At 45.1% G+C, this 27959-nt stretch overlaps 2 protein-coding genes across 4 annotated transcripts; one reads left to right on the top strand and one right to left on the bottom strand.

Moving 5' to 3' along the window:
• Window positions 1-49: 49 nt before the first annotated feature.
• On the bottom strand, window positions 50-27918 carry METTL9 (methyltransferase 9, His-X-His N1(pi)-histidine). Its single transcript, XM_080981183.1, has 5 exons — window positions 27442-27918; window positions 22953-23143; window positions 18244-18453; window positions 15138-15322; window positions 50-795 (listed from the first exon to the last, which is right to left on the bottom strand). Exons 1-5 carry the CDS (start codon window positions 27811-27813, stop codon window positions 590-592), a joined length of 1164 nt encoding a protein of 387 aa, XP_080837309.1. The 5' UTR covers window positions 27814-27918; the 3' UTR covers window positions 50-589.
• IGSF6 (immunoglobulin superfamily member 6) lies at window positions 802-10854 on the top strand. Of its 3 annotated transcripts, none has more exons than XM_080981287.1 (6): window positions 802-3933; window positions 4303-4656; window positions 6081-6187; window positions 7970-8008; window positions 9762-9842; window positions 10543-10854. In XM_080981287.1, the coding sequence occupies exons 1-6, from the start codon at window positions 3867-3869 to the stop codon at window positions 10582-10584; spliced, it is 690 nt and encodes a 229-aa protein (XP_080837413.1). In that variant the 5' UTR covers window positions 802-3866; the 3' UTR covers window positions 10585-10854. The 3 variants fall into 3 exon arrangements, with proteins under 3 accessions (XP_080837413.1, XP_080837412.1, XP_080837414.1); XM_080981286.1 differs by having other exon boundaries at window positions 7970-8035; XM_080981288.1 differs by lacking the exon at window positions 4303-4656 and having other exon boundaries at window positions 7970-8035.
• Window positions 27919-27959: the final 41 nt, after the last annotated feature.

The raw sequence follows: 27959 nt of genomic DNA, 5'->3' as shown, positions 1-27959 counted from the left end.
TACAGCTAAACAAGACTCCGTTTGCATAAATGAAGACTGGATACATGAGTCATCTCAAAAAAAGTTTTATTAGCATGATTAAAAACATGTGCTGAAGACCAACAGATAAAATAACTTCATCAACATGGAAGAAAATCCATCCCAACACTTGATAATCAATCCAGTTTTAATACTGGACGGACAGCTTTATTGCCAGTATTCTCGCATGTCCTTGAAAAACCAGCTGCACTGGATCAGTTTATGTAGCTTCCTGGCTATGGCTGGATCATGATCCTTATCCATAGTTAGGTATAAAAATATCTTCGATTTATTGTTGGATTGCAGGTGCATCGTGGGGGTTAAGAAATCATCAACAGAAGAGTTCTGTCTTTTTTTAAAAAAAGAAAGAGTTCCTTCCCCCCCCCTTCCAAAACATACTACAAAGAAATTAGTATTTTGACCTTTAGACTTCATACATGATGTCGATTTAGAATGGATAACCACAATAGTTTTTCCTCCCATCCTGCAATTAATAAAAACTGAGAAAAAACCCCAAAATCAAAATGCTTCATTCACAGACTGCTTCTTGGGTTTGACTCAGAAGACACATTTACACTGGTTTGAGGACGAAGACAGCATCATCTAAGACGTAGTAGTCATTATACATGTCACCTTCACATAAGTATGGCAGTCTGGTGAACGCCTCTATGGCAAAGCCAGCTTTCCTGAAAACCTCTGGCAAGCTGTTCACCTGTTCCTCCCACGTCTGTCCTTTGATTTCCAAAACTTCGGAAGGTTTATCCCACTTGCCACCTACTGAAAAAGCACATGGGGTTCGCGTTAGTTATTTATCTTTATTTAAATCTGTTTCACTTATCCTGCTTTTTGGCCTAATGATTTGAACAAGGCAGGCTGCGAATCCATTAGGAAAGGCAGAAATTACAACAACAAATCAAGAACAATAATGGACAAATCCTATGAGCAGCCAAGAGCCATAAAGCCAAGAGCAAGCTCTTCCCAAATAGCCAGACAGCATCCAAAGGTGAAAGAGAATAATCTTAATCCATCTTCTAAAAACTGGGAGCAAGAGAAAGAAACCTCCTTTCCCTATTAGGTCAAGAAATGCAAATTCCCCTCGCTGAAACATTGATGGGTATATGGAAAAACTTGTGCACAAACTAAGAGTACTTGATGGAATTTCTAAAACAGATAAATTTATTAAAACCTGGTTTGCCTTTCCAGTTTACAAATTCCTTAAAGATAATGATATTAAATCCCCACTGCAATCTGACTCAGTTTGGAACTCATGATGAGGTCCCCCCCTTTTTACCATTTATGCACTTGTCTGTGTTTTTCTTTATCCCAATACTGCAAAACTGATTAATTAAACAGTGTGTCTCCCTGAAATCTTCTTATTACTATTCTCCATTTTTCTTTAATGACTGTAACGGGGGGGGGGTTGGGGGGTTGGGTGTTTGGTGTGGTTTTGTTTGATGTCATGAGCACTGCATTTTGTCTATAATGAAAAGCAATAAAAAAAGAAAAAGAAAAAGATATACTTCTCCTTTATTTTAGTGGTTATTGTAATAAGTACCAGATAATTTTAACCATTTGATTTCTTCCAAATTATTCTACTTTCTTGTAACAATAGGTAGGCGAGTTATTCCCCAATGCTTGAATTTATTTCCTTTTATGTGTGTGCTTCTGCATTTAAATATATATGTAAATTCAAAACTCCAAAACGTTTATTTTCAAATTGTGGGACAAAATGAGTACATAAACCGTGGGAAGCAATACCTCTCGCAAACCACTTTCAAGACTCTTGAAAACTATTGCCTGCCTCAGTCTAATTTGCTTCGGTATTGCCAATGTTCAAAGTGTTCTTTCATCACCACACAGTGTGGTTTCTGTGAGGGAAGTGGCAAAGCAGTTTAGGTGAGAGCCACCTCATTCCCAATCTTCCCAATAAGGAAGTGCGGAGACCATATGAGCCACCATGTGAAGACTTAAGACAGAGGCGGTAAAACTTTTGCAGCCCGAAGAAACTCAAGTGTTAGAAACTCAGAAAGATAAGCTAATTGCCAAATGACTCCTTAAACCTAGGTTATGGTTGCCACAATGGGATGTCTAGGTGCCTTTTTTTTAATATAGTGATGATGATGATTAATCTCATTTCTATACCGCTTTATATTTTAAAGAAAATATCTCAAAGCAGTTTATAACACATTAAGACATCAAATAAAACAATCCAGAATAAAACAAATTCAAGCTTTAAGTGGTAGTAGTAGTAGTAGTAGTAGTAGTAATAAAAAAATAATTTTATTTATATCCTGCCCTCTCCGGCCACAACTGGGCTCAGGGCGGCTAACATATAATACATTAAAATATAAATTCAGCAATTGACTGAAATACAGATTAAAATCAGATTAAAATCAAAATAAACTCAGATGGCTACCCACAATTATAACTATAGGGTTGGGGGCCTTAAGTATTTCAGACATATTGCTTTCCACATATATTTACCTGCTTAATTTATATAGCTGCCCCATAGCAGAAGAACTCTAGGAAGCCAGTGTGGTGTAGTGGTTTAGAGTGTCAGACTAGAACCTAGGAGATCAGGGTTCAAATCCCCACTCCGTCATGGAGCTTACTGGATGACCTTGGGACAGTCACAGCCTCTTTACCTACCTCATAGGATCGTCGCAGAGATTAACTGAGGAGCGGGTGTGAACCATGTACTCCTCTTTCCCAGCTCAAAATTAAAATCGGCATTGGTACTGATAAGAGTAGGATTGTCTAATCCGTTTTTTAAAAGCCATGCAGCTTGGCGACCACCACTGCAAATTCCATCTTAACCATGCACTTTCTTTCAACATTCAGCTTTGCTGGATGTTCTCAGATTCTAGTGCTATGAGAGACGGAGAGGAAAAACGGGGGGCGGGGGGGGGGAGCCATGCACTTTCGATGCCTGGTGTGGATGCGACCCTAAACTCTGTTGCTCACACAGCCCTCTCCATAGTATTGTACTGCCTTGCACCACTGGGGCCCTGGATGGGCTTCCTGTGAAGGCCAAGAGAAACCAAGGTGTAGTTGGAACTGTGCCCACCCCTTGAAGGAAAGATGGGATAGAAAGCATGATGATTATAATCTGTCAACTCTGTGAGTGTCTTTCCCATTTTCCATTTGCTTGAACCAGATGTAACAACAGGAATCTACTGTTTTCAGGAAAGGATAATTTGGGACGCAGGTGGCGCTATGGTCTAAAGCACTGAGCCTCTTGGGCTTGCCGATCAGAAGGTCAGTGGTTCGAATCCCCGTGAAGGAGTGAGCTCCCGTTGCTCTGTTCTTGCCAACCTAGCAGTTCGAAAGCACGCCAGTGCAAGTAAATAAATAGGTACCACTGCGGTGGGAAAGTAAACAGCATTTCTGCGCACTCTGGTTTCCATCACGGTGTTTGTTCCATTGTGCCAGAAGCGGTTTAGTCACGCTGGCCACATGACCCGGAAAGCTGTCTGCGGACAAATGCCGACTCTCTCGGCCTGAAAGCAAGATGAGCGCCTCAACCCCATAGCCACCTTTGGCTGGACTTAACCATCCAGGGGTTCTTTACTTTTTACTTTAGTTAAAGAATTCTTTCGTCTCCATTTTTAAAGGTTCCTGAGGGGTGGCTACTAAACAGCACCCAGCAAATAAGCCGAAAATAGTTGCACAGAGAGACACCCTATGCTTTATTTTACATCATGTAAATACAGAGCTAGGAACTTCCTCAGTTGTGCAATATGAAGAACTGTAACTGACAAGGGCTTCCCATTCCGTTTCCACTTCGGGTTCCCCTCAGTTCCACTTTCTTGAGCTGAAACCCTTTCAGAGGAAACTTTGCAGGCAAAATGGCAACGTTCAAGCAATGGGTTCTGATTCTGGTGCTGCAATTTACCTGGGTGACATATTATGCAGGTAAGGAATTCTCTCTCTCTCTCTTAATCCTTTCTGTTGTCATTAAGCTTTAAAAATAACAGCTCTTGCAGAAAGCATCAGAAGCAGATTTATTTGAGAAAAGCTCGGGCAGGGGTGGGGTGAGGCAAATGGCCAAAAAAAACAGCGGGGGCAGGGGGAAGCTAATCCTCCTCTATCTCTGCAGAATAATGCACAGGATTGGGTTGTAAGTCACACTAGTGGAGGTGATGACTGGAGCCTTCAAATGGCTTGTGGAAACTGCAATTAACAGGTAACAGCAAGCTCCTAAACTGTAATATGCAGAGAACCGACTCCTCACCCTTTTTCGATTGACTTTCTCACCAGGGTATGTTTAATCCTCCTCAATAGGTGCCAACTTTTGCAAAGTGACAGTATCTCAACCTCCACTCATGGAAGGCTACCCTGCATCAAAATATATTGCTATACCGTGTACTTTTTCTGCTCAGGGATGCCCCACATCCACTCCGACCATTCTGTGGTTTCGATATCTTGCGCATACCCACGAAGCCTTGTGCACTCCCAATTGCATAAACAGCACAAAGTTCAAAGTGTCTCACTTAACATCTAAGAACCAGGCTCAGCTTGGGATCAACGAAATCAATGAAGAAGACAGCGCAATTTATTTTTGTGGGGTAGCAATTTCAAGTTCAAATTCCTCCACCTCCAAGCAAACTGGAAGCGGAACAGTGTTAGTGATAAGAGGTTGGTTGCTACTTTATTTTTTTGAGGGGGAAGGGTTCTCTATTATTTTAAGGAGATTTATATCCAGTGGGTTTTTTTTCCCTCTTAAAAAAATGTTTAGGGGTACTCTCATTTTCCTACTCATATTGAAATACTGCCCCTCAATGAGACCAGACTTAGATTCACAAAATGTTTAGGGGTATGTGTACCCCTGCGTCCCCCCAGGAAAAAAACTACTGTTTATATCTCACTTGCAGGTCAAAGACTGCTCCCTACAAATATTATTTTAACAAACTGTAAAGCAAAAGTGCTAAGGCAGGATAGACACTCCCAAGGTTTGCTGGACTAATGCTTTGGCTCTGAATAAGGATTTTCATATATTCAAACTAATCAGAACCAGAGAGATACAAAGCAAGCCTAACTCTCTCTAACTCAGTTGGTTGATTCCCACACACGTGACAACCTTATCACACATGATAAACCATGTAAAAAAATAAAATTGTCCAGTAGCACCTTAAAGACTAAGTTTGTTCTTAAACCATTGTTTAAGTGACAAACTATGGTTTACGAAGCTGGGAACGGGCTTTTGTCCTGCGTGTTCCTCCCTTGTTTTGGTGCTTCAGCCCAATTTGAAGAGTGTATTGCTATCTTAGAAACAAAAAACTGTGTTTTAATGTCTGTTTGATAACCAGGTTTCTAAAACCACAGTTTGATCTTAGTTTAAGATCCTGGTTAGGAAACCAGCCCTAAGCAGCAAGGTTTGAGTGTAATGGGAAATGGTGATTTGCTTTGAACCTGACTGAAATGCTGAAGCTGGTGTTTCAGGGAAGGAGTAAGGGAAGGAGCTTGGAGAACTGACCGGTTTTATAAACAGCGGCATATAAAGCTGGAACCGTTACATCTGAACTGGCCCAGCAGGATCTTCTTATGCTCTGATGGTCTAGACTCCTCAAGGTGGAATCAGAACAAGAAACTAGAACCGCAGAACCTGGGGATTCTGCAGCTCTTTCGTGGACTTTTAGGACATATGTGAATAATCGTTCCCATTTGAACACTGTACCTGAAAAATATAACTTTATATGGAACTCTTTGTGACATCTACATAGGTCTCTATATACAAACAACTTGCACAACCTGTTTTGTGCCTTTGGGTCTTCAACTGGATTACATGGCGACCTCTTGCCACCCAGGTCTAGATTCTCCCTTTTCTTCCTCCACACCTACTTTTTCTCTCCTTCCCATCCCCTTCCTTACATAGAAGAGCCGGTGGTTTCCTTACTTTATGCGGCGTTATCACTGTTTTAAGGTCTCAGCTGATTGTTACGTGTTCCTTTTGATTAATAAAATCATTAAAAAGCGCAAGAAAACCATCATTCATACTATGCCAATAATGCAACTGAAACTAAACTAACGATATTCTTTTTGTTGTTCTTATTTTAAAAAAGAGAGTGGAACATACAGCCGAGGAGTTGAGTACAGCATGCTGGCCATCTCAGTTGTGCTGTTCCTCTACCTTGTTGCCTTGTTGGCAGTTTTTAAGTTATTCACTAAGGTATGTTCGTCTCTCTCTGTATCTGCTCTCTCTCAATCTCTCTCCCATACCAGATCCTAGCAGCTTTACAATGCTTTCAATGAAGGAAACCCAAGACCAGCCTTGGGTTGCAAGTCTATTTGCATGCTGTGAAAATATTTTTTTATAAAAGAAAAAGAAAAGAGGGCATGTGATTATGACACCCTCGCCACTTCTGCAAATTCGGTTGGTGCCTAGCTAGATATGATGTCAGCCACATCCACTTCTTAAAAAACAAAACACCCCAAAACTGGGAATATACATAGGAAGCTGCCTTATGCTGAATCATACAATTGGTGAATCTTCTGATTTGGACTATTGCAATAGTCCTTACGTAAGGCTGCCTTTACAAAGTTATGGAAACTGCAGCTGGCCTGAATTTGCGGTGGTTGTGCTGAATGGAGCAGGTTATAGGGAGTGTGTGACTCTCTTGTTACAACAACTCGTTGACTTACTGATTCACTTCCAACCCCAATTCAAAGTGCTCGCCTCAGCCTTCAAAGCTTTAAACAGCTGTGGACCAAGGTACCTCAAGGGATACCTGCTCCAATACGAACTTGTATCAGGTGAACCTCTTCTCTTTCTCCTGCCCAGTTTGAGGTGTGTTTAGTAGGGACACAAGAGGAGGGCCTTTTTAGTGGCTGTACCCAAGCATTGGAATTTTCTCTCTTGGAAGGTCTGCATAGCCCCCTCTTTGATGGCATTCTGTCTAGATGACAAAATCCTCTTTTTGGGCCTGGCTTTTGGTCTAGCAGTTGGCCACTTTTAAGTGGATGTTTTCTGCTGCTTGCATATATCATTTAGTGCTGGAATTTTTTATGGTACTACGCTTATTTCATTTGTACAGTGGTACCTCTGGTTATGTACTTAATTTGTTCCGGAGGGCCGTTCTTAACCTGAAACTGTTCTTAACTTGAAGCACCACTTTAACTAATGGGGCCTCCCGCTGCTGCCGTGCCGCCACGATTTCTGTTCTCATCCTGAAGCAAAGTTCTTAACCCGAGGTACTATTTCTGGGTTAGCGGAGTCTGTAACCTGAAGAGTCTGTAACCCGAGGTACCATTGTATATGATTGGGGGGGGGCAGTTTTAAAATGTGTTGGCACACTGATGTATTCAGTGTTTGTTTGCCACTTTTGAAAAGGCAGAATATAAATATTCTTAATAATCCGATCAATCAATAAATTTTATGCAATACCCTTGTATCCACTAAAGAACTCAGGGTGGGTTATATTCCCCACCCACCCCCGAGTACACTGCAGTTACATCCACACCATATGCAGTTTGTTAAGGGTGCATTTGTAACTCTGTGAGGGGTAAACTACAGTTCCCAGGATTCTTTGCAGGAAGCTATGTGTTTTTAATTGCGTGGTGTGGATGTGACCTGTATCTTCGCAATCATCACTTCGAGAGGTGGGTTAGGTTAACAGAGCATGCAGTTTGCCCATATTACTCAGAGAGCTTCCTGCTCATGCAGTGACTTGAACCTGGGATGCCACAGTTTAAATCCCACACTCTACTCTGTGCACAGATACCCTGTGCTATCTCCATTTTTCACCCCACATGACCTGCTCTTCAATTTAACCTCCCAAACATTTTACTTCTCTATGTGACAGGTGGCTCCCATCACTATGGCTCCTTGAACGCAACAGCAAAAATACCCATTATCACATCATCCCCAATCTCTGTAATGTTTGCTTAAAAAAAAAAAAAAGAGGTACCAATCTCCTTTGCTAAAATGCATTGTTCACCTTTGTTTCCACAGCCTAAACTCAAGAAAACAGAGAGGCATGTCAATGTTTGCGTAAGTGTTTGCAATCCTGTACACAAGGTAGCTAATGCATTCTCCAAAGGTGAATCTTTATATGAGCAGGAAAAGGAAGTACCCACGCAAAGGAGGGAGGTAGCAGCAAGCTTGGGGAAACCCTGAGATTTACAGAGGGACAAATTTTTTTAGTTAAAACCCCAGTTCTTAAGAGAGGCACCCTTCTAAGCTACTCAGTGAGGCCTAAGCATGCTCAGTAGCCACTCTTGAGAGAGAAACCCCCTTAGAAAACTGGGGGAAGAGGGATTATCCTGAAAGAAGACATGGCTGGCTGGAACCCTGAATAGGAGCCTTCCACATGGCAACACTTGGCTGCATGTCCAGCCTGTTGCATTTCAAATCTGCAGTGGGCTGGCATGTGGCAAGCCTAAAAAAACCCTGCAATCTTATACACACTTAGCAGCTGGAAGATCACAAAGTTTGTAGGCTACACAACAGTTTGGTTATCTATGGCGAGTTAATCCAAACCGCTGCTGCTACATATGACGTCTGAAAACAGATGTGCGCAGCCTCATCTCCTGACTGAATTTCTCCAGCTGGGGAAATGGAGCCAGACTACGACTGCTGCCAATCTGGAACAGAGGTGGGGAAACTTCGGTCGATTTGAATGCTGCTGGACTCCAACTCCTATCGGTCCTAGCTGGCGTGGTCAGTATTCAGGGAAGCTGGGAGTTGGAGTCCGACAACATCCAGGATGCGAAAGTTTTCCCCTAAGCCATTTCTGCTTTAGAAAGGAGGACCAGAAAAGTAAGTGCATCACAATGCACCAATTTATGCTGAGATGGAAACACAGAATTCTGCTGGGGTTGCTTCCTCCTCCTCCTCCTCTTTCCTCTTGTGGTGTTACGGGGAAGAGAAAGGGAGCACATGCTGAGTGGGCGGCTCGAGAGGGAGCCAGTTTGCATGGCTAGCAATAGGAACAGCAACGCCCCTTCCTTGTTGTGTCTGCCTTTGTAACCGCCTAGTGGCAGAGCTCCATGGGGAACAGGCAGGTGATGGGCACAGGGCTGCACCTGACACTCAGGTGTGCTGCATTTGTGGAGATGGGCGCCTGGCTAGACCGAAACAAAAGCGAGAGAGGGACCAGCAGGGAACGAAGCAATGCAAGGAAGAGGCCTGGGCCTCTGCTTGGTTAAAGCTGCCAACCCTTCTCTTTCAGAGGCACCTCGACCCACATTTCCTCTTTTAATTGCTGCCATGTTTAAATGGGATCGTTTTCATTGCATGATATAATTACAGACGTTGGTATTCCAAATGGTACTTTTCATTGCATATTTCAATTTTATTATTTAGTTATTTCGTGCCATTAACGTACACGGCTCTGTAGTTAATTATGAATGTTTGCATTTTAAAGTTTGTGTAACTGGTTTTCATACCTGTTGCTTGGAAGTCTATTTGGGCACTGAGCAATATATGAATAATAATAATAATAATAATCGCCTTGCTGCTATTTGCCAGGGCACACTGACCACCTTGTGCTCCCTTCCACAATATAACAGCAAAGGAAGAGAGGGATGGTTGGGATGGTCTGATCTGGCTCTGTATAAGGCTACGGTCCTATAGCTGATAAATACCCCACCCCACAACTGTTAGCAACAGTCATGTTTCCTGTCACATCGGCAGTGTCCAAAGGGGTCATCTTCTCAGTTTCTGTTTTAAAAACAACAACACACCAATGTGCCCCACACTGCTTGGCGAAGACAAGTGTTCAAAGCCTCTTTTAAATTTCCAGGGTGGGGGAAGCAAAGTAGCCGTTTGTCGAGCGATCGCAAAGGAGTTTGGCAAAAAGAAGCACAACAGGAGGCGGAGGCATGTAAGTAGCCAGGAGCATTGAAAGGGGGCGGGAACTGTGTTCATACGAGCAATCGGAGGGCATCGGTGACAGAAGGGGAAAGGAACCAATTGGGCGGCAGCACAGAGGCCGGGTTATAGGCTGTGCTGCTATGCCAATGTTGCTCCAGTATTCTAAGTTTAGCAATGAACGCAAAAAGAACTATTATTGTCTTGTCTGTGCTGTGACTTGGCACCCGTCCTTCCTTATCCATTTCAACCTGGAGAAGGTGGCATAGCGGTTCTGAGAATGGCATAATTCTTCCTGCAACTCACACAAAAATGTATCTTGTATAAATGGGAATCTCGCAATGAAAAACAAGCTACAGAAAGTAGGCTTAAAAAACAAACAACCCAGTCTTACACATAAAGATTCCGGACAGAATAATATTTCATAGAAAGCTAATCTTTTTGAGCTTGCCAATGGATGCCAGTATGGTATAGAGTTCCCTTCACTGAGTAAGCTCTCGGAGAATTAGCAGTTGTTTGGGAAGCTTATGATTCAGCCGTTTTCTTCTGCTGGTATATGGATAGCTATATATATGTGGTATTTTTAAAAAACAACAAGAGACAGAGAATTGCGGTGCATCACTGCAGTGAACATGACTCTTTGGGATCAAGTATTTTTGGGTTTTATTGCACACTAGCAAACTACTGAACATGCTTCTTTTCTTTTCTTGCAGGGGCATTTGGATAAAAGCCACAAAATGGATGAATTATCATAGCAGATGCACTTTCATGGGTTCGGTAGAACTGGAAACATGATTCACACATTAAACATCCGAAGGGGAAAAAGTGAGCTTCATATAGCAAAAAGCTCCTATTGTGTCATACTAAGCTAGGGCTGCCATACACCTGGATTTTCCCGGACATCACCGGGATCTCAAAGGCGGAACTGACGTCCGGGGAGAATTTTTGAAAGGCAGTCAATTGAAAAATCACTTTTTCTTGGTGTTTTTGTAAAAAAAAGAAAAGAAAAGAAAAGCTCAACAATTTTCAGGGTGTCTTGGTTTTTACTTTTTGAAATACAGTTAACCCAAAATGTTAAATTTACACATTTGCCAGGAGCTGCCTAGAACTGGAATTAATTTCAGTGGCTTTACTTTGAGCGGGGGGCTAACAGGGAATACAGCCTATTTAATCAGAAATGTCCTTGAGTTTTTAGTGGTGTTCCTTCCTTTTCCCTTCATTGATTTCCATCTTCCCCACATTCTCTCGCCCACCCTCGCCCTTCTTTGCTTAGTTTAGAGCTGCCTGTGCCTCTTCAAAAGGCGAGCCCATCTTGTACTTCAGCGGCCCACATATCTAGCATCCTGATCTCAAAGCAAACACTGGTCTTTGAACCATGAGGAAACAAATGCCAGTATGTGCTTGGTTGCCTTGCCAGGAAGTTGCGTTAAGTTTTATTGTGCAGTTACCAAACAGGATCCTGGACATAAAGGTGTGGGAGAGAAACAGCAAGACCCTGGAAATCCTGAGTAGTTACAAGCCCAGAGAGAGAAACAGAACTGTAGAACTGCAAAGTAAGATATGGAAAATGCAAGGACGACGACCATTTCACAACTCAGGCCAGCTTAAGCACAGATTCTGGGGCCTAGGTCTTGCAAGCTACATTATGGGGGCTCCCCCTAAATGGACCAGGAACAGCAGCACTGGTCCATGGTGGAGAATGGTGTGAACAACCAGTCCAGGGCACATACTGGGGCTGATGACAGTTGCTGGGTGGGTTTGCTATGCAGGAAAAGACCTGCTGAGGTTCAAGCTGCACCAAACATCTTAATTTCCCCAGTTCTGCTTTTTTCTTCTTCTCCCTTTAAGAGACCACTTCCTGCTGCTGCCTCTTAAACCTACAGAGCAGGGAGCAGTAGAGGAGAAAGCAGGAAGTGGGAGAGCAACCAGGGAAGGGCTTTGTGGGAAGGAAGTAGGGAAACAGCCAGGGCAAGGCAGGAAAGGAGAAGAGCAACCAGGGCGGTGTTGTCTTCCCCCTGCAAGGGCACCTTGACCAAGGTCCCCTCAAAACTGGCAACACACCTGAGGTTAAGAAGCATATCCAGGCATACAACTGTACTCCTGGGATTCTGCCCCGAACATGGGTGCTGCAGTGACCAGAAGGGCATTTACACAATTACAACTCAGGCACCAACTGCACCCATTCCTTATCGGATCTGGCCACTGAGATGCGTGACTTAGATGCGCCCCAGTTGGACTACTGTAACGTGATCTATGTGTGGCTGCCTTTGAGAAGTACAGTGGTACCTCGGGTTACAGACACTTCAGGTTACATACGCTTCAGGTTACAGACTCCGCTAACCCAGAAATAGTACCTCAGGTTAAGAACTTTGCTTCAGGATGAGAACAGAAATCACACGGTGGCGGGAGGCCCCATTAGCTAAAGTGGTACCTCAGGTTAAGAACAGTTTCAGGTTAAGAACAGACCTCCAGAACGAATTAAGTTCTTAACCTGAGGTACCAGTGTATTTGGAAGCTTTAGCTGGTTCAGAATTCTGGGCCAAACTGCTGACTGGTACCGGTAGCAGAGAGCATTATTCTTATTATGTTACTCTGTCATTAAAACAACTTCACGGGCTACCGGTTCGTTTCTGGGTACAATTCAAAGTGCTGGCTGTATCCTATAAAGCCCTATATGCTTGAGCCCTGGTTACAGGAAATATCGTAATTCCCTACACGAACCTACCTGGGTGCTAACATCCTCAGGTGAGCACCTTCTCTCAGTCCCATCGACATCAGTGACACAGTTGGTGGCGACACAAGAGAGCGCCTTTGCTGTGGCTGCTCCCACATTGTGTAATTTCCTCCCAAGAGATGTTAAGACTGGCTCCCTATTTGGAAGACAGGAGTGCCTGGCGTGCTCTGGTCCATGGGGTCACGAAGAGTTGGACACGACTAAACGACTAAACAAAAAACCCCTATTTGTTATCCTTCCACTGGCAGGCTAAGGCCTTCCTAGGCCTTTGAAAACGGAGGTGCAGACACTGGGCTGTGGTCAGGGCAAAGTGGGTTTTAATTTTTGGTTTTGAATGTGTTCTGCTGTATTTTAATTATTGTTTTTAACTAGTTTGTTTTTATCGCTTTGTATTTTATAATGCCGTTTTAAATGTTGTAAGCCACCCAGAATCCTAATTTGCGAGAAAGATGGGATATAAATACTAACAACAACAACAACAATTGTGTGCACTCCTCAGTAGTGCTCAAGCAAGACGGGGAAAAAAAGTTCTTTGTCAACATGGCATTTTATCAAAATTAATGGGAAGTCAAATGTTTCTACTTTAGCACATACCGCATTTTTCGCTCTATAGGACGCACCGGACCATAGGAGAGGGAGAACAGGGAAAAAATTTTTTTCCTTGTTCTCCCCCTCTAAAACAAGGTGCGTTCAAGGTGCATTCACCCAAAGCCTCCGGAGTGCAGCGGGAGTTCCCTCTGGGCTCCGGAGGCTTCAGGTTCCTTTCGACCTGCTCTTTGGGGCTGGCAGGGGGGGAGTGCTGCTTTCCCCCACCGCCAGCCTCAAAGATCCCTGAAGCCTTTGGAGTGCAGCGCGAGTTCCCGCTGCGCTCCAAAGGCTTCAGGCTTCGGGGACAGCCTTTCTAGCCTCTGCAGGGCAGCGGGGTGAAGGCACCCCGCTGCCCTGCAGAGGCTTTGCGCAGCCATCCCCAAGCTAGAAGAGCGAGACGGAACGCTCCATCTCGCTCTTCTGGCTTCAGGGACAGTCTTTCTAGCCTCCGCAGGGCAGCGGGGTGCCTTCACCCCGCTGCCCTGCAGAGGCTTTGCGCAGCTAACCCCAAGCTAGAAGAGCGAGATGGAGCGCTCCGCAGCGCTCCGTCTCCCTGTTCTGGTTTTGGGCTTAGCCGCGCAGCCTGTATTCGCTCTATAGGACACACACACATTTCCCCTTAATTTCTGGGGGGGGGGGGGAGTGCGTCCTATAGAGCGAAAAATACGGTATGTAGTTCAAAACAGTACAAAAGCTAAGAGATCTGTTGCGGTGGTTCAAATGGAATCCCAAACGATAGCGTGCAGAAAGGGGTCTCTGGACTGTGTCCTTTCCCCTGCCATGCACCATCAGCTCCCAACCACAGATCCTGGTTTGTTGCAAACTATAGTTTGGCATTTTGTCTGAACCAGGAACCTTTGGTTTGTGCTTTTCTTGCAAACCAGTTTGGAACTACCTCTTCCTCACAAGATATATTATTGCCACAAATGATGATTTATAAGCTTACATATTTCTTTTAAGAAAGACAGAAAGAGAGACAACACATCCTTCCCACTTTTCATGAGTGGATGAACAAAGGGTGGGAATAGAAGGTAATGCAGAAACTGAACTTGTAAAGAAGAAAGACTGGATTTCAAAGCCAGAACAAGTCTTTTCTCATCTCATTTCTCTTTTTCTTGCATGTTAACTCCCCCCACCCCCAGCAAAACATGACTGCCAAAATTTGAATGTATACAAAGTACTTTCTTGCAATTTGTCATCTGTATGATGCTGACGTATGGGTATCTAGTTCCACGGAAGAACAGACTCCCTGCAAATTAAGATTTGTCTTTGTAGCTTTTGTGCATGACAAATAGGCTGTAAGCTTAGTTTCCTTCCTTTGGTTATTTTAAATTTGCTTTGTACAGTGGGCATTATTGACCAAAATGCTGGATATGTGAGTTTTTGTACTTAGTTAAGACTAAATAAACCTTTAAAAAAACCACTCAGAACAAAACAAACAAAAACTCAGAACCACACACACACACACACAAAACAGAAAGAGAGAATATGGGAAAAAATGAACTATTATAAAAGTCAACTTGGAGCATGGGTGGAGTAGTTCCTTTGCAACTACAACCAGAGTCCTTTCGGTGTGGAGACATAACCTCAACCAGGTATTGCTCCTTAAAAAATTAACTTGGTCCAGCCTTCTATTCTGACTACAGGCTATGACTGGCTGAAGTCTCTAAATAAGTCCTCCTAAGAGGCACTTTACATACGTGGAGCCATTGTTGCTTCCATACAGCTCTGGGAATGTGGTTTGGCTGCACTTGTTGGTGTACATGTTAAACATTTCAGAGCAGCATGGGCGCAACAGTGGAAGCGAGGCCAGCCATGCCACTCCAAGCAAGACGTAAAGCGCCCATGGATTCTAGGCAGGCTGTCTGCAATTGCAAACAGCTCTTGGGAAACCCCTGCAGAACAGATTCTCATGCAATTGCAGGAGTGAGGAAGTCCCCCTTTCCTTCCCTCCCAACCCCCATCAATCAGCTGTTAAACACTTACCATTCTCCACATATGGATGAAAGGGCAGAACCAATGCCAGGATGACTCTGCCTCTCGTAGGCTCCAGTACACTTCTAATATCTTTTAATACAGTCAATGGCTGATCACAGCGATCGAGCAGATTCAAGCAGCTGATGACATCGTACTGGAACCCTGTGCTCTGCCATTCGTTGATGCCGAGCACTCTGTATAGGTAGAGGGGGAAAGTGTTGAGGGTTACAACCAGACAAGGAGAGATTGTTCTCTTTCTGCCTATAACGATGTGAGGCAAAGTAAGCAAATAATGGGTTAACCTCTGCTCATTAAGTCTAGGCCACTATGCAGATGATCCTGCAAAAGGAGTGTGGGCTTTATAGCGTTAGCATCTATTTTGCAGTGGGAGATCTGCAAATCAACATTATACGTCTTACTCCAATAAGATTTCATCACACGAACAGCAATTTGCTGGGTACATGCTGAAGAGGGAATAAACAGACAGGACCTTTATATTCTCCGCAGAGGAACTTGTCAGTTTGCAGAACAGTTGCAGCCTAGAGTGTCTGTCCCGATCGCAGATGTAATACAGTCAATAATTGCATCAGAGCCAGTGTTCGCATTATAATCTGTTTGCAATAACTCTAAAATGACAATTTTATACGAAGGGCTTGTATTAGCTCTGTTAGCTGCAGCTTGTCTTGAAATCGCCAGACACTAGAAAGCTTTAAGAGGTTATACCAGCCACAGCTAATACAGCAGAACTTGGCAAATAATGGGGCTGGAGAAGCTGACACATGATAGAAGCCTTCGTCAGGGGACAATCAAAACGAGATGAATTTCTCTCATTTGTAAAGAAAAGGGAGTATGGCTTACAACTTCCCAGAGTCATAAGCATCTTTTTGCCAGAAACTCACCTAAGCCAAACAGGTCTTTGCACATGTTAATCAGCATTACCCAATCTGGAGTCCTTCAGATAATTTGGGTTATTTGTGGGGCATAGGAATTCGTTCATTCCCCCCCCCCCAGAAATATAGTCCAGCCCCCTACAAGGTCTGAGGGATAGTGGGCCGGCTCCCTGCTGAAAAAGTCTGCTGACCCCTGGTCCAAAGTATCTGAAAGGAAACCTGCTTGATGCATTCTGATGGCCATACTTCTAATGTGCTCTAAACCACTGGTCTTCAACTGGTGGGTCGGAACCCCCTAATGCAGGCATGGCCAAACTCAGCCCTCCAGATGTTTTGGGACTACAATTCCCATCATCCCTGACCACTGGCCCTGTTAGCTAGGGATGATGGGAGTTGTAGTCCCAAAACATCTGGAGGGCCAAGTTTGGCCATGCCTGCCCTGGTGGGTCATGGCCTGATCCAAAGTGGGTCACAGCAGGAGCACTACTATATACAAATATATGGTAAAGGTTTAAGAAATGGGCCTCCAAATGCTTGCTTGGGTTTTCGTTATATTCATTCAGAAAAATAAGAATGGGCTATTTTAAAAAAGAAAAGAAATAATCATGGTACAGTCATCCTGCAAAACACAAGCTATAGCTTCTGTCCAACTGCAGGCACCGTATTTAATTCTGGGAGGGGGCAGAGGGGCAGGCAAGAGAAAGGAAGGAGGAACAAAACATTTCAAGAGTTCCAAGTTAAGAGACCCACAAATGTAATTCAGGCTAAATTGGACACTAGAGATCTGTAAGTCAACAGCCCCTGTGTCTTGTTGTGGTTTGAAGCTGGATCTCAAAGCATCAAGGCAGGTCAGGAGCTGCAGAACCACAGATAGCTCCAGGTGAGCAACTTGCTCTGATGAAGGTTGAGAGCAGACAGAACATCTTTAAGCCTCTGCCACTAGACTATGTCTGAAGGCTCCACCCCTTGTGGATAACCTTAGGATTCTTAGAGGACCAACCGTCTGGCACTTCTCCATAGCCTCTTGCCTTGTTAGCTCTCTGTACCAATGGACTGGTGAGGTACTGTGGGAAGCCTTTGTTTTCTCAGGCTCTGATACCTGTGAGGGTCCTGGCTCTGGACCTCTGGCCTAGTGGACTCCTGGTCTCCACCAACAGACTTAGAGCCCTAAAGCTGGCCTGGTTCCTTGTTTGGCTCCTTAGCTGGAGATTCTGCAGCCTGTGACTCAAGAGTCTTGATTGCTACTGGCCTCATGGCACCAAGGTTCCAGCTGGACTACTACAACTACAAAGGAAGCGGCGTGGTGCTGTGGTCTAAACCACCGAGCCTCTGAGCTTGCTGATTGGAAGGTCGGCAGTTTGAATCCCCGCGATGGGGTGAGCTCCCATTGCTCTGCCCCAGCTTCTGCCAACCTAGCAGTTCAAAAGCATACCAGTGCAAGCAGATAAAAAGGTACCACTGCGGCGGGAAGGTAAATGGCGTTTCCAGGCGCTCTGGTTTCTGTCACAGTGTTCCACTGCTCCAGAAGTGGTTTAGTCATGCTGACCACAGGACCCGGAAAGCTGTCTGTGGACAAACGCTGGCTCCCTCGGCCTGAAAAGTGAGATGAGTGCCGCACCTCATAGTCGCCTTTGACTGGATTAACTGGGTCCTTTACCTACCTTACCTTTTTTACTACAACTACAACTACAACACGGCTATTGCTCAGCTTTCCTCCTTTCAGCAAGCACAAGGGAAATGCACACATTACCCCACTGCCCCATGTCTGAAAAACCACCTTGGATATTTTGCAGAAAGGATATACAGTTGTTCCTTGGTTGCCAAACGCCTTGGAACTCGTATGTTTCGACTCCCGATCAAAAACCGGAAGTGAGTGTTCTAGTTTTCTAACAATTTTTGGAAGTCGAACGTCTGGTGCAGCTTCCGCTTGGCTGCAAGAGCTTCCTGCAGCCAACCAGAAGCCGTGTTTTGGTTTCTGAATATTTTGGAAGTCAAATGGACTTCCAGAACGGATTCCGTTTGACTTCCAATGTATGACTGTAAATCCTAATGAGATTTTTTTAAAAAAGCAAACAGATTGTATCTTCCCTAATTTGCAGAAATAATTATAGTTATCAGATAGAAATCTTGTAACAGCCTATATGCTTTGATAGACCATGGCAGGGGTGGGAGAGAAGATAGCTAACCTAGTATCACTGACGTAGCCCATTTAGCAAGCAATATACCTGTATTTCTTCTTCTGAAGCTGCCAAATCATAGTTTCAGACAACTCGGTAGCATAGGTTTCTTCAAAGTGAGGACTCATAACTTTTGTGACTTCTCCATCTCCTGCTCCTAAATCGAGAAGCCGGCGGGATTTCCAGTCTGGATTTATTTTAAGCAGTCTCTGAAATTGTTCGGGTGAAAACACAAACATGGAACCTCTTCCCAGTAACCTGAAATGTTAAAAGACGACAAGGTTTTATTTGGTTATGAACAAAGTGGGCAAATTTAGGAAGTGGAGACAACATTTCTTTAATTTCAAACCAGTGTGGACATAGCGATGGGAAACCTTTTAACCGTTTCCAGAGTGGTTTAACATTCAGTCCCTATGGGTTTTCCTAACCATTGTTAGCACCGTTAACATCTACAGTTCCTAGGTTTCTTTAGGGGAGGCCATGACTGTTTAAAGTGGTACGATACTGCTTTAAATGAATAGTGCAGATAGGGCTTGACCTGGGTTGGCCCTTAACCAGCATTTAAAGTCGCCTAATGAAGAACTGCAGTATTTCACAACAAGCTGCCTGGCCCAATAAGAGAGACAACATTCCACCTACTCGACATCCAACTTGCAATGCCATGAAGCCTTATTGGGGTGTCCAAACTTTTTTCAAAGAGGGGCAGATTTGATGAAGTGAACATGTGTGAGGGCTGACCAAAGGGCCAACCAAAGTTGTCGAGCTTTTTTTACTATTTTACCCCAGGAAATAAACTGCCACAGGCACCAGATTAAACCAACCGGCGGACTTTGGACTTGCCTGCCTTACATGCTGACTTTAGATTCAAAGGCATTAGAGGAGAAGAGGACTCAAAAAAGGTTAGCTTTAAAAAGACAAGAGTGACAAGGAAGATGTAAAAGAATAGAAGAAGAAACAGACTGAAAGAGATGCTGAAGATGACATCGTTAGAGCAGTGGGAAAGGAGATTAATATTTTAAAACGGTATAAACTAGCAGCAAAGACCACAGTAGGTATCCGAAGCTTCCATGTGTGATAGAAAAGAACGTGGAATGGCAAATGAGCCATTCATTAAGGAATCTGCAGCAGGGACAATTGGGGTCTCTGTGGATTGTATCAATGGCATCTCTGCTTGTCCCACTTTGAAGTCTATATTGTAAGATTACAGTAGTTGTGCCAGAGGTGCAAGTGAATGAAAGAATAAGGAGTGGAAGAATCTAGGGGGGGAAAGAAAATAATTGGTTAGCAAGAGACACAAGAGGGAAGCAATGCATTAGTCAGGTCAACCACAGGAAGGAGCCCAAGCTGAAGGGTAAAAAGGTGATCTGTGCCAGCGAGTCCCAGCTGCAAAGAGCAGAATCATTATCAAGAGAGAGGACACGGGAAGGAGAGAGAATGGCTGGTGAAGACAATGAGAGCAGATAAAAAGTGGGAAAAGTAAAAACGTACCAATGTGCGTGGAATGGAATGGTCCGGAGGGAACTGTCATTTTTATAACGGGCGTTGGAAGAAAAACATGAAAGCAAGTGGCATTCACTTTTCAAAGACCAACCCCCTGGCAGTACATCTGAGCATCCCTCACATAAATTGGCTCAAGGGCATTATTCCTAAAGACACCGCAAGAAGGCATTCAAAGCAACAGAAACCTTTTGGACTGGAGCAAAAACAGCGAGGATACAAGGGGATACAGCGAGGCACTGCAGTCGACTGTGCACCCCACAGGAAACGTCTAGCTGAGAAATATGATTGGCTCATGACATAATTCCTCTCTCACTGAAACAGCAGCAGCTCAGATCAAACTGTATAGCAGGATAACGTGTAAAAGGGTGTATTTTTTAAAAAAAAAAGTCGTGGTATTTCCTTCACTCAGCTAAAGAGGATGTAGAGTCAAGCATGAATCAAAGGAAAACATAAAACCTAGAGTCCTTTGGAGGGCCTGGCACTAAAGGAAACTGAGCAGCTGGGTGCAAATGCATGGGAAGGACTGCCAGGGTTGCATCTATGACTGGGATGCAGGATGCATAGCAAGCAGCTGTCTGCCAGCATGTTACTGAAGGTGGCGATGGGCAAGGCACACCACCCTGGCAGGTGTAACGCACATCTACCCAAATATAACTCAGGTGGTTAGGAAGGCCCAACAGAGACTCCATTTCCTCAGGGTCTTGCAAAAGAACAATGTTGAACAACAATTGATGACCTCCTTCTTGATGACCACAAAAGAAAGTGTCCTCTCATATTGTATCACAGTATGGTACATTGACTTGACAGCCACAGATAGAAAGTCTTTACAGAGGGTGGTGAACACAGCACATGATATCATGGGCTGTCCCCTGAGCCCGCTAGATGACATCGTTGCCTTAGGAGAGCGAGAAAAATTCTCATGGACCCCGGCCAGCACCTCTTTAATCTTCTACCCTCAGGCAGGAGATGTAGAAGTATAATCAGTTGTAAAAGGTAAAGGTAAAGGGACCCCTGACCATTAGGTCCAGTCGTGGCCGACTCTGGGGTTGCGGTGCTCATCTTGCTTTATTGGCCGAGGGAGCCGGTGTACAGCTTCCGGGTCATGTGGCCAGCATGACTAAGCCGCTTCTGGCGAACCAGAGCAGCACACGGAAACGCCATTTACCTTCCCACCAGAGTGGTCCCTATTTATCTACTTGCACTTTGACGTGCTTTTGAACTGTTAGGTTGGCAGGAGCAGGGACCGAGCAACGGGAGCTCACCCCGTCATGGGGATTCGAACCGCCGACCTTCTGATCGGCAAGTCCTAGGCTCTGTGGTTTAACCCACAGCGCCATACCAACAGGCTAAAAAACAGTTTCTATCCGTGGGCTGTTAGGCTGCTGAACAGAAAATAATATAGTGCAACTGACTTTCGGGTGTTGTGCGACAAGAACACAGAGTGCAATGGGATTGAGTGGGGGGGGGGAGGCTCGGTTAATTTCATTTTACACAGGTTGCACATTAACAATAAAGGTATTATTAGTGTGTACGTGTAATTTCAAGAATACTGATTGGGTAGTGGTAGGTCTCTTCCTCAGTATCACTGTTCTGATTGAATTTGGAGACCCTCCCCCCAATAAAGCAGCTTTTAGGTCTTCACCCAGCTTGAATGCTTAGTTATGGGCTCATTTCTAAGGAAATTTGCTACAGTGAAAAATTTGGTTGAGGGCTCCAGTTGCATATTAGTTCAATTTGTCAGCTCAGGCAAAGCTCAGGCAAAGCAGAGGAGGTGGCCTTAATGTGTAGAAATGAACTAGCGTTGTGTTTTTTCAAAGGACACTAAAGGGCAGCTCTCTCCATGCTGAGTATCTGCTCCAAGTTTCCTGTGAAAAACCAGTTTGAACAGACCCTTCCAAGACAAGCAACTCCATTCTGTACTTGGCTATCTTCAGTCTTCCTAGGCTAAAGAGAATGGAGAACCATTTGATTATTGATCGAACACCACTCTCCCTGCTTCCATCTGTACGCACGGAGACATAGAAGTTGAGAGCAAAAGCTTTACAGCACGCTCCTCTTGAGTTTGGAAGCAGAGAGAACTGCTCCAGTTGAAATGCTCCAGCTCGAATGGGATTTTTTATTTTATTTATTTCACAACTTTGATATACCACTCACAACTGGAACAACACCTCTAAGCTGTTTACAAAAAACAAAAACAAAGAACAAAACAAAAACAGGATTAAAACGATCAATTATTAAAAGTGCTGTTTAAAACAATCAAAATCAAACAGCAAGCAAAAAGAGATTAAAGTACATTTCAGCGTTCTACATCTCCAGGAAGGCTTGCCTGAACAAAAATGTCTTAAGCAGGCACTTAAATGTTTCATGCAGAGATGCTACCTATGGGGGAATTCTAGAAATGAGAAGTGGCTCCCCCGGCACTAGCGTGGAGAGGAAGATGGGGGTGAGGAGATGCACTGGCAGAGGCAATCCAACACTCACACTCGTACATCCACACAGAGCCCACCTTCCTGCCTCTTTGCTTCTCCCCCTCTAGGTAAGCTGCAGTAGCGCTAGTGCTAGGAGGCCAGGTATATGACAATGTCCCTCTTCGCCAGCCGCTCCTGCTGCAAATGTCATAATCGTGCTATTTTTCCAGAAAAGAGGTGCAGGATCCCACCACGAACACCTCCCTCGCTCTCTTAGAATGGCAATGGTGCCCAACTGGGAGGTGCCGGAATTGTGTTCCTGAGAGTTCCGGCTGAAAAACAGCCTCGGTGGCGAGCAAGATACCAGGAGGCAATATTAACTAAGCTATCCCGAATGCTACAAGGTATGATGGCTGTTAGGACCAGCCGTCAATGGTAATTAGCCATGGCGACGGTATACTCTCAGAATATCAGTCTCTGAGGGACTCATGTCCTCCTTGTGGGCTTCCCAAGAGGCATCTGGAAACAAGATACAGGAAGCAGGATACTGAATGAGATGGACACATCAGAAGATGCATGCTCATTCTTCGTGGAAAAGTTGTCGCTGCACTGTCAAAGCGACAATTCCTGCTCCCCTCCAAAAACCAGGGCAATCACGTGGCATAGCTGCCCCCCGAGTCATCTCATAAGACACCACTTAGGAAAACACTTAGGGAATTCATTTAACTGGGATCTGGAAGTGGACTTCCCTGGTACAAAAGTCAAGCTGCACAAGAGAAGCAAGGACGTTTCTGTTTGAGCTTGAGACCTACACACCCTCCCCCTCGCCATTTTCCACTTGGCACTTACCCATTGATAGACGTCCTGGACATAAACAGGCTAAAAACAGAGGACACGAAGGAGTGATAGAGTTGAATGAACAGCCAGCCCGATTTCTCAATACTGTTATTTAAGAAGATCTGTGTTCCTTGGTCAAGGTAACTCTGGACAAAGATAGGCTGAAGAGATTCACACAGCTGCTCTGTATTGCACACGTACCACTGCAGGGGGAGGAAAAGGGACAAGAATCATTATTCACATGTCGGCACTAGGCCTGGGAGATATATCGACCTATCGCCAAGGACCAGTATGAGGAGCAGACCGTGATGCTGGTTTCACTCAGCAGTATATCGCTGGTGAAACTGCTCCGCTCCCGAGTCCCTCTGCTAGCAGCACAGCTTCATCCAGGAGATGCTGCTAGCAGAGGGGTTCCGAAGCATGGAGGTTTCACCAGCAATATACCGTTGAGTGAAACCAATGTTGCGGTTTGCCCTCATATGGCGCAGAGGGAGGAACAAGCTGTATCGGCAAGGTGCTTGTTCCTCCCTTCCGCATCTTTAAACTGCTCAACTGATGGGCACCTGGTTGCTGCTCCCTTCAGCCAAGCATTTAACAGAGCCCCTAGTCTGCGCTAGCTTGCCCAAGCCAGCAGCAGGGTGGGGGCTCTGTGAAACTGCACCCCCGTCTCAGCAACCCCAAGGCCTCAGCAGCATCAGATCGCTCAGCTGGGGTGGGTGGGAAGCTTCTTCTACGCCCCAGCTGCGAAAAGCCCAATGCTGCTGTGGTGTCAGATCGCTCAGATTGGGGGCTGGAAGAAGTCTCCCCCCATCCCATCTGATGGGGTGGGGAAGACTTCTACGCCACAACGGAGCGAAGCCCGATGTTGCTGAGGTGTCAGGGCTCGCTCAGCTGTATTGGCCCTAGCCTGCGAAGCGCTGGGGTGAAAGGGCCCCAGATCCAGCGGTGAGAGCAGCAGCCGTTTCACCCTGTGTCTAGCTGGCTGGGGCCAAATGCAGCTTGTTTCAACATCGCCAAACCATGATATCTGGCTGGGGATAGATCGTGATGTTCAAAATCTAACATCGCCCAGCCCTAGTCGGCACTGCCAAGCCAGGCTTAAGTAAAGGAGAACGATCTTTGGACAGTATTTGAAACTCCCATTGTTCTCGGCGCATTTTGCGATAGGGAATTTCACTAGTGTGAGTTCTGGGTGCAGTACTGCGCCTAAGATTTCAGATTAAAACTGCAGAGTGGAAGGAAAGGAGGACCTTTTTCTGCCTCTCCACTTCCAGCCACTCTCTGGAGACTGGTGAAGAGTCCCTCTTAAGAATATTAGGGGGTGGGCAGCGAAAGGACTAGACCATATGAAAAATGAACATAATATGTTAGATTCAGTTCATTCATTTTCAGTTTTGTATTCCTGTTATAAAAAGGCTCACCTAGACATTTCATTGTTACACCCATAACCTAGGTTTAAGGGGCCATTTAGCTCCTAGCTTTCTTATCTCAATTTTTAACACTGTCTTTGGATTGGGGAGGGGTGGCAGCTTAGTTGAAAAGCACATGTTTCGCAAAGAGAAGAATCAGGTGATGAGGACCTCCGGCTGTGATCCTGAGTGTCAATGTCTTTCAGGTCATATTCACACCATACATGACTTCCTCCAAAGAATCTAGAGAAGTGTAGTTAGTTAGGGGTGCTGAAAATTGTACTCTGTAAGCAGTAAACTACAGCTCACAGGAACTGGCATCATGAGACTGGCCTTAGCTGGGGACGGTATTCTACATTTGGGGTGCCAATAACAGATAGTGTCCCATCCTCACTCACCACTTGCCTTGCCTCAAGTTGGGAGTACACAAAGAAGGACCTCCCCAAGGGTCAGACAGGTTTGTACAGAAGCAGACAGTTCTTAAGACACTCTTGGCCCAATCAACTATTTGGCTTTTGACTGCAAAATTCACCTAAAATCAACTGTGTTCAGAATAATATCTAATCGGTGTGACAGTGGTATCTACAAAGCTCTCGCAGCTCAAACTTCAACATTCCAGCATTTGCCGTTCCCTGTTCAAGGCCTGAAAATACTTATGCATATAAATGCCTACTGGCACTATTAACACATAATTTATATTTATATCTCAAACAATTCAAATCTTGTGCTTTGAAATGAGCTCTGTACAACTCTCAATCTTGCTACCCTACTCTACCAAAAGAGCTAAAAGGAAGAATCTAAAATGGTTTGGGTATTTTAATACACAAATCCATTCTTTCCAGTTGGCTTTTAAGATATTAAGCCCAGTGGTCTGTATGCAGTGTTCCAGGTTGAATGCCAGCATATCAAACTAGCATTCCTTCCCTGAAGTCATCAATTTATGCCAACAGAGAGCCCAAAGCTACCTACAACCACATTACTGGAAAAAATATTGCAGATTTCGGAAGGTAGTGTTAAGTTTCCAGAAGCATGCCTGGGAGCTTTCCAGCCATGCATAATACATTACAAACATGTACCTAACTTGTTGCACATGACCACTCCACAGCTCCTTTAATCTTGTTGCTTCACTGATTCCTGTTCTCTTTGCATACATTTCAGAGTATTTCAACCTCACTATGCAAGTTCACATTTTCTGTTTTAGAGGTCAAACTGCAACATTATTCAGTATCACTGCGCTGCACTTTGCTAGCAGTGGAAAGAGATGGGTGAGGCCACATGCATCAATTCAAAGCAGAACATTTGTCCTTGGGGAAGGAAGGAAACGTGAGGGCCTTATTAGAGATGGGAATGAGAGGCAGGCATAGGTGGGGAGATAACTTCAGTGGCTAGATCTGTGATTGTTCAGATGAAAAAACGCTGAGAGGAGAAAGATTGACAGGTGTTGTCATGGAGTGAGGCCTTCTCTGTGGTGGAACTCCATGGATCATCTCTCCCCTGGAAGCATGTCTAGTGCTGATCTTGTGGCATTTTAGTGCCATGCAAAGGCCAGTTTATTTACCCAGGTGTTATGGGAGGCTGGCTAATGCAATTTGTGACTAAACTCTTCATGGAATTTTAGCACTGTGTTTTTCTCTGCTCTTAACTGTTTCAAACTGATGTATTTTTAATCGGGTCGTAAAATGCCCTGGGGATCATGTGATGAATGTCAGGCTAAAAATATATTTATAAATAAATATATGGTCAGGATGGAAGGAAGCAATGACAGAAATATGGATAGGCAGGTGTCATGTTCAATAAACTGGATTGATGGGTTGGGTGCACACAGGTTTTGCAAACGAGTTTGCAGTCCGTCAGGTCACAAGGGTAAGGAAAAGAACACAAAGTGATGACAAATGTATTGGAGTTGGGAGAAGAAAACAAACTTTGGGAGTCCTATTGTGAGTTCTAAATAAAGGGCAGCATTTGGGGATTGACTGCTAAATTATCCATCCCATAATGTCAATGGGCACAAAGGAGAATCGTTATCACATATCAAAGATGAGAGAGCGGAAGTTGCAACAGCACAGCAATCAGCACTGCTGGAATTTTCAGCTCTAAGTGTGTGCAGAAGTCTTGTCTATACAGGTACAAGCATACAAAAATTGGGTTGTGCCTTGTTTTCCCTAACAACTCCCCATGCCTGCTTAGCTCATACAGTACTTACAAAAGCCACAAAGCTGCCTCATGGCCAGAACTATTGTTTTTGAACACAGATTGTGTTTCCTCCCCGCTGTTTTATATTTGCACATTCAGCACAAATTCACCCGATTGTACTTCAGAACATATTGAGGCAGAGAAAGGAAGAAAACAATTATACTACGTTAAGTTTCCTGTTCCCTGTCCCATCACGGTCCAAGTAAATCCTCATCTCCTCCTTGCAACTTTTCAGCTTTGCTTCCCCCCACCCCTGTATCCCCACCTTTCACCAGTAGCATGTGCTCTTCCGAAGACTCCTGCCCTGCACTCAAAGGGGGGCAAAGGAGCCAGTCTTGTTACCCACAGAAATAGCAGAAGCTCGCTGATCTCCCCGACAACCAAAGGCTGCCCCATAAGAGATTTATTCCTCCCCTCCTTTATTTTGTGCACAGACTAAATGCACAAAGCACAACACACACAAATCTTTCTCCTGATCTCTCACCCGGATGTGTCCATATTCTCTCTCTCTGTCTCTTAGGCCAAGTATGGAGAGATTCTTCCAATCCTCTTTTTGTGTGTGTGTCTTGTGCGGGGAATGGAGTGTATTCAGTGGGGCAGAGGTTAACTCTCCTCAAGGAGCTTTTTATTCTTCTTCTCTCCCCCCCAAACAGCATTATCTCTCACCCCAAATCACACGCTTCCAAAAGAAGTGAGAGATGAATATAAAAGAGAAGCTACCCTACACCACAAACCCTGAAATCCTTCCCTATTTGGGGGAAAGGCGATGGATGTGGGGCCCATTCAAAACACACCCCTCCCCCTTCTTCCTCCTGCCGCCCCTCCCCCCTCACAAAAAGGTTTTTGGGTGGGGGGGTGGGGGCTTAGAAGTACTGCTCCTCCTGCTGGTGGGTCCATACCTGGTGGTTTTCCTTGATGCCCGGGGCTGGCTGGCTGTGGCTGCCCATCATATTCATGTAGAGAGACCTGGATAAAGGGCTCCTCAGGTACCTGGCAGGCCCAGACCACATCCTCTTCCTCAGCACCCACAGAGACAAGGTGTAGCAGCCCAGCCAGACCAGGCAGAGTCTCATGAGGGTGGGGTGGGGTTGTGGGGGGTGGGTGGGAGAGGGAAGAAAGGGGCGCTCAATCACCCCCTCCCGCAACCACCGCCTCCTTTCTCCATGGCTGCAGCAACGGCGGCGGCGGCGGCAGCGGCGGCGGCAGCCAGCGCGGAGCTCCCCATTCAGTGCCCGCACATCCACGCACACACATACATTACAGACACACATGCATACATGCGAGGCCGGAACCCGAGAGCCCAGGGAGGAGGGCCCAGGCCGGACGGGATGGCCGGAGACACCAACCAACCCAACCCACCCGCACGAGAGAACGCCTCTCTCGCTCGCTCGCGCGCGGGCCGGTGGGCGGGCGGGCG

Source organism: Podarcis pityusensis, assembly GCF_964106645.2.
Source record: "Podarcis pityusensis genome assembly, chromosome: 14".
NCBI lineage: Eukaryota > Metazoa > Chordata > Lepidosauria > Squamata > Lacertidae > Podarcis > Podarcis pityusensis.
This window is presented reverse-complemented; position numbering and strand designations above follow the sequence as displayed.

Coding starts and splice junctions, on each gene's coding strand:
- IGSF6 (XM_080981286.1), top strand. CDS start 3,867: ATGGCAACGTTCAAGCAATGGGTTCTGATTCTGGTGCTGCAATTTACC. Junction 3,934..4,302: donor CTGGGTGACATATTATGCAG/GTAAGGAATTCT, acceptor CCTCCTCAATAG/GTGCCAACTTTTGCAAAGTG. Junction 8,036..9,761: donor TTTGCAATCCTGTACACAAG/GTAGCTAATGCA, acceptor TTAAATTTCCAG/GGTGGGGGAAGCAAAGTAGC.
- METTL9 (XM_080981183.1), bottom strand. CDS start 27,813: ATGTGTGTCTGTAATGTATGTGTGTGCGTGGATGTGCGGGCACTGAAT. Junction 18,454..22,952: donor TCCAGGACGTCTATCAATGG/GTAAGTGCCAAG, acceptor TTAACATTTCAG/GTTACTGGGAAGAGGTTCCA. Junction 796..15,137: donor TCATCCATATGTGGAGAATG/GTAAGTGTTTAA, acceptor GTGCTTTTTCAG/TAGGTGGCAAGTGGGATAAA.